General features: G+C 37.4%; 1 protein-coding gene across 1 annotated transcript; it reads right to left on the bottom strand.

Annotated features, from left to right (window-relative positions):
- LOC107813613 (chalcone synthase A) lies at nt 1-2,492 on the bottom strand. Its single transcript, XM_016638898.2, has 2 exons — nt 2,222-2,492; nt 1-1,171 (listed from the first exon to the last, which is right to left on the bottom strand). Exons 1-2 carry the CDS (start codon nt 2,397-2,399, stop codon nt 180-182), a joined length of 1,170 nt encoding a protein of 389 aa, XP_016494384.1. The 5' UTR covers nt 2,400-2,492; the 3' UTR covers nt 1-179.
- Nucleotides 2,493-5,979: the final 3,487 nt, after the last annotated feature.

The raw sequence follows: 5,979 nt of genomic DNA, 5'->3' as shown, positions 1-5,979 counted from the left end.
GAAAGAGAAAGAAATTCAGTTCTTTGATTAAACAGTTCACATTACAAATTTCATTATTTGCAAGATGAAATAGCAAAATAGAGCAAATACATTCATTAAAAACAAAATAAATTCAACCCCAAGAAACAAAATAAACAATTATAGTACTTAAAATCTTCCCACAATATAAGCCCAGCCCACTAAGTAGCAACACTGTGAAGGACAACAGTCTCAACTGTAAGCCCAGGCCCAAATCCAAAAAGCACACCCCATTCAAGCCCTTCACCAGTAGTTCCTAAACCTTCTTTTGCAGAGGCTTTCCTCATTTCATCCAAAATAAACAACACACAAGCACTTGACATATTGCCATAGTTACTTAATACATTTCTTGTAGCCTTAAGTTTCTCTTGCTTTAGGCCCAATTTTAGTTCAACTTGGTCCAAAATGGCAGGCCCACCAGGGTGAGCAATCCAAAATAAAGAGTTCCAATCAGAAATTCCCAAAGGTTGGAATGCTTCCACAAGGCTTTTCTCAATGTTTTTCGAGATAAGCCCAGGAACATCTTTGAGTAAGTGGAATGTAAGCCCAACTTCACGGAGATGACCGTCGATAGCGCCTTCGCTATCGGGGAGTAGGGTTTGGGCTGCGGAAACAAGCTCGAACAAAGGCCTCTCGACATCTGGAATTGGATCAGAACCTACAATGACCGCGGCTGCCCCATCACCAAAAAGGGCTTGCCCAACCAAACTATCCAAGTGGGTGTCATTGGGCCCACGGAACGTGACAGCGGTGATCTCTGAGCAAACAACAAGGACTCGAGCGCCCTTGTTGTTTTCGGCCAAGTCCTTAGCCATCCGGAGTACCGTCCCACCGGCAAAGCAACCTTGTTGGTACATCATGAACCGCTTGACCGAAGGACGGAGCCCGAGTAGCTTAGTGAGTTGGTAGTCACACCCGGGCATGTCTACACCACTAGTTGTACAAAAGACCAAATGACTAATTTTGGACTTGGGCTGGCCCCATTCTTTGATGGCCTTTTGGGCTGCCTCTTTGCCAAGTTTTGGCACTTCAACCACCACTATGTCTTGTCTAGCATCAAGGGAAGGTGCCATGTATGCACAAATATTAGGATTCTCTTTCAAGATTTCCTCTGTTAAGTGCATGTACCTTTTCTTAATCATTGATTTTTCACCTGCAAATTTACCGAAAGATACGTTAGCAAATCACTAAATCATAAACTCAAAGGTTATACGAATCAAACTTCGAAAAAAAAAATAAAGGGCAAATATTCACCGAAATTATTTACATTGCAAAAGTGTATAAAATTTATACATTTTTTGTGTATAATATATATATATATATATATATATATATATATATATATATATATATATATATATATATATATATATATATATATAGAGAGATCTATACAATTTCATTTTCCCAAGGTAAACCGTAGAACGTGTCCAGTTTCAAATTATCCATCCTAACAGATTATTTTCTCCCAGCCACGTATTGTCTTTTGTTTCGAATATATTAAAACTTTGCTAGGCTTCCAGGTGTTTTAAAGTACTCGAATTGAATACTCTGTGCTGATTCTAGTGAAAGCGTTCTCCTTTTTGGCTGAAAGTTAATGCTAACTGAAGTCCAAAGTTGGATACTCATCCCTATATTTAAGTTAAGGTAACTAATCCTGTAGAAAAGCAAAATTTATGCCAAATTATCATGCCCTTGTTTTTATCAAGGTCAGTTTCCCTCTTGTTGGAGGGAGAAAAAGGAAATAGATAAGAAACTAGGCATAAAATATATCAGAAATTCCAAACCATTTGGACAAATTATATTTAAAATTGTCTATATAAGCTCAATGTTAAGAAAGATTAACATGCATGTGTTGTATCTCAACTTAAAGGAAAAGTAACATAGTAGAATTTAGTCAAATATCCTGGAAAGCATCTCACATGGGATGCTATATTTAAGGAACCTACTAACAAATCCGAAATAGAGAACAAAAGGTTGAGTTAATAATATTTCCTGAACATTATCTAAAACTACCTCTAGTTATCAAAATTCAATCTAGGATAGAGTTGAAACAATTAGTCTACAACTCCAACATAAAAGTAAGTAATACTGATGAAAGAAATGAAAAAAAGATCGAGTATTGTCAAATTTCAATTAAGTAGGAAAAAATTCAACATAAAATTGAATGAATAATGAAAGGCAAGAGAACTTTATATCTTACACATGCGCTTAAATTTCTCCTTAAGCTCAGTCTTATGCTCGCTATTAGTGATACGAAAATAGTAATCGGGGTAAGTGCTTTGATCAACACAGTTGGAAGGTGTGGCTGTTCCGATGGCCATGACCGTGGCCGGACCCTCGGCACGTTGTGCCCTACGAAACTCCTCGACCGTCACCATTTTCGCCGGAAAAAATGGTGGATTTACTAGGGGTTTTCAAATGGCTAGTGATAAGCTTAAAGATAGTAGTACGTGATAAGTGTCTATGGGGATTGTTAACTTATTTATATGAGAAGCTCAAGAGGAGAATGGTAGATAGAGATCACGTGCGTCAACAAGTAAGAGCACGTGACCATCCTTTTTATTTTCCTTTTCAACTCTTCTCTTAGCAAACCTTCTACACAAATAATGATTGTTTTTTCAATAATTAGCTAGCTACCTACTTCTCAAGATCAAAGGTCTTAGATTGTTTGTCAATTTGTTGAATCAAATGAACGGTGTTGATCATTCTTACGTAAGATTTCTGTTACTTGTAACCATATGTAGAAATTGAAGCTTTGGACAGAAGTTTGACACGTAACACAAAATCAGGAGCTTAGGTTAAAACATTGATATTTGAGAAATCAAATATATCTTCTTATTACGATTTTTAAAAGTATAAAATATTTATGTATAACAACATACAATACATTTTAGAGTACTTTTGGAGATACATATAAATTATCTTAGAACAAATTAAATAGTCAATATTTAAATTTACACTATAACTAATTAGATGTATTGCTCTTCGTCGTACTTTAAACTAACTCACATTCTTTTTAGTACTGAAAGATAGTGACACAAAGTGTCAAAACAATGAATGCATCACGAGCGTCATATTATGTGTTTTAACATTTTTAGTCATACATTCTTTCTACGCAAATTTAAACCAGAGAGTTCTTTCCTTTTCCTTTTTGTAAAGCTTTTGGTCTTAGAGATGAGGTAGGGATTGGGGTTAGGATGGTAGCCACGTACACAAAAAGGGGTATTATTAGCAGCAATGTTAGATGCATGAATAAAATTAAATTTGATGAATGTATGTGGAATGCTAAAGGTTCATCTACCTTAATAAGAGGTTTTGGATTTGAGCTCTGAGAATGGAATTTTCTATGGCGTTTATTTGAATTAGTTGGGTCAGTGAGTTTCGAACCCCGAATAATTATATAATTTTTTATTTAAATTAAAAAAAATATTTGAGGAAGGTGGGTGTTTGGTAAAAGGAAAGGTAGTTAAGATGGCAAACAGCTAATGAGATTTGAGTCTAAAGATTGTTCTTTAGGGAAAAGGGATTGTTTTGATTGTTAAGTAGGTAAAATGTGTGGTGTGGGAAGATCGGCTTAACGTGTGGAGGACAAGACTATAACGTCGAACCCATTCCTCTTCAATTTTAGTAATTTTCCTTTTTTCTGGACAGACACAGAAATAAATATATAATTTACTATACATGTGATCCTCCTATTTATAAGGTCTTCATATTTGCGTAAATTCATTAATTGTTTTATAATATTTTCAGTAACTTTGATTTGTACACGTACGTGATCTTGCATGCATAACGGAGAATAGTTATAGTAGGTTGACTATATACAAACAATCAAATTATGATAAACTCTTTTTAACACTAAATTTTATAGGGATATGTTTATTACATGTTACGTTGAAATAAACGAACTGAGTCCTAATAGAGACTCACAAATACAAATCATATAGTCGTGGTGTAAGATTAAAGCAAGTTGATTGATTGATACGGTTCGGTAATTTTATCATGTAAACTAAGTTATTTACGAAGCAGATTGTGACGACGCGGCCGGTCGTCTTAAGAATTAACGCCCCGATCTCCTATTAACTACTTTCCCCGAGTCTATTTCTGCTATTTTGATTCGCCGGGATGTCCGGTTTTGAGTTTCGGAGAGTTTTGGGACACTTAGTCCCTAAATGAGAGCTTAAGTGTTGGAAAGTTGACCGTAGTCGGAACAGTGTGAAGACGGCCTCGGAATGGAAATCTGATGGTTCTGTTAGCTCCGTAGGATGATTTTGGGTTTAGGAGCGTGTTCGGATTGTGTTTTGGAGGTCCGTAGCTAATTTAGGTTTGAAATGCCGTAAGTTGAATTTTTGAAGTTTCCGGTCCGATAGTGAGATTTTGATCCGAGGGTCGGAATGGAATTCCGGAAGTTGGAGTAGTTCCGTAGTGTTGAATGTGACGTGTGTGCAAATTTTAGGTCATTCGGACGAGGTTTGGTAGACTTTTTGATCGAAAGCGTATTTTGAGAATTTTGGAGTTCTTAGGCTTGAATCCATGGTTAATTCGAGGTTTCGATGTTGTTTTAGGTGTTCTAAGGATTGGTACAAGTTTGGATAGTTGTTTGTGACTTGTTGGTGCCTTTGGTTGAGGTCCCGGAGGCCTCGGGATGATTTCGGATGATTAACGGAGAGTTTGAAATTTTTGAGGAAAGCTTCAGATTTTCTGCTTCTGGTGTTTCCGCACCTGCGGATTGGGGACTGCAGGTGCGATGCCGTAGATGCGGGGAAAAGGAGCGCAGAAGCGGAAAGGGCCTGGGAAGGCTGGAACCGCAGAACCGGCTTAGGGGTCGCATCTGCGATGCCGCACATGCGGAAAAATGGATCGCAGAAGCGAAAATTGGGACTTAAGTGAAAAACCGCAGATGCGGTTCAAGGACCGCAAATGCGGTACCACAGAAGCGTAAATTGGGCCGCAGATGCGAAAATGCCTGGGCCAGAACATATAAATAGTTGCCTTCGCAAACTTGAGCTATTCTTTCATTATTTTCATCTGGGTTTGAAGCTTTTGAGAGAAATTTTTGAGGAAAACAAAGGGTAATCACTTGGAGGTAACATCCTTGACTTCATAACTCATTTTTATGTGATTACAGATCTAATTAGTGGTGAATAATTTGGGAAAAATGGGTAATTAGGGCTTGAGTTTAAGAGACTTTTAAATGAGGATTTGAGGGGCCATTTGGACTCCGATTTCAGTGTTCTTATTATGTATAGACTCGTGAGAGTACGAAATTTCTGAAAATGTAAATTTTACTCGATTCCGAGACGTGAGCCCGAGGGGCATTTTGGTCATTTTATATAATTTCGCGTATTAGCTTAGACTTTAATTGTAGAATCAGATACTTGAAGTGTTATTTACATTATGCAATTGAATTGAATAGATTTGGGTATTTGGAGTCGAGTACTCGTGGCAAGAACGTGGTTTCGGGTTGATTTTTGAGACGATTCAAGGTAAGTGGCTTGTCTAACCTTGTGTGGGGGACCTTCCCCTTAGGATTGGTATATTTGGTAATTGAAATGCCTTGTATGTGAGGTGACGAGTGCGTACTTGTGCTAAGTGTTGGAAATCCGGTTTTCTTTAAGTAATTACTAGCATGTTTCCTTTCATGTTTCTATTGCTTGCACTATTAAGCCTGTTGTTAGCTTAGGAAAGTATTTCTAAGTGACTTAATTGCTTTATTTGTTCAACCTGCCTTACTTGAATTCTATGCAGCATGCTAGGCTAGAATCACTTGTTGCCTTAATATGAAATATTACCATTTCTGTATATTTTCCTGTTGCTGATGTGTATTTATTTTGGGACTACGATGTGGGATTCGGGTAGATCCCCCTTGTCTGTTTATTTTGGGACTACAGATGTGGGATTCCGGTAGCTCTCCCTTTCCTGTTTATTTTGGGACTACGGATGTGGGATTCCGGTAGATCC

Source organism: Nicotiana tabacum, chromosome 7 (assembly GCF_000715075.1).
Source record: "Nicotiana tabacum cultivar K326 chromosome 7, ASM71507v2, whole genome shotgun sequence".
In the NCBI taxonomy this organism is placed as follows: domain Eukaryota; kingdom Viridiplantae; phylum Streptophyta; class Magnoliopsida; order Solanales; family Solanaceae; genus Nicotiana; species Nicotiana tabacum.
The sequence above is the reverse complement of the archived record's forward strand: the minus strand, read 5'-3'. Positions and strand labels throughout refer to the sequence as shown.

What these genes read in the sequence shown, in the direction of transcription:
- LOC107813613 (XM_016638898.2), bottom strand. Translation starts at nt 2,399, where the DNA reads ATGGTGACGGTCGAGGAGTTTCGTAGGGCACAACGTGCCGAGGGTCCG. An exon ending in GGAGAAATTTAAGCGCATGT is followed by an intron (nt 1,172 to 2,221) that starts GTAAGATATAAA and finishes GTAAATTTGCAG; the next exon opens with GTGAAAAATCAATGATTAAG.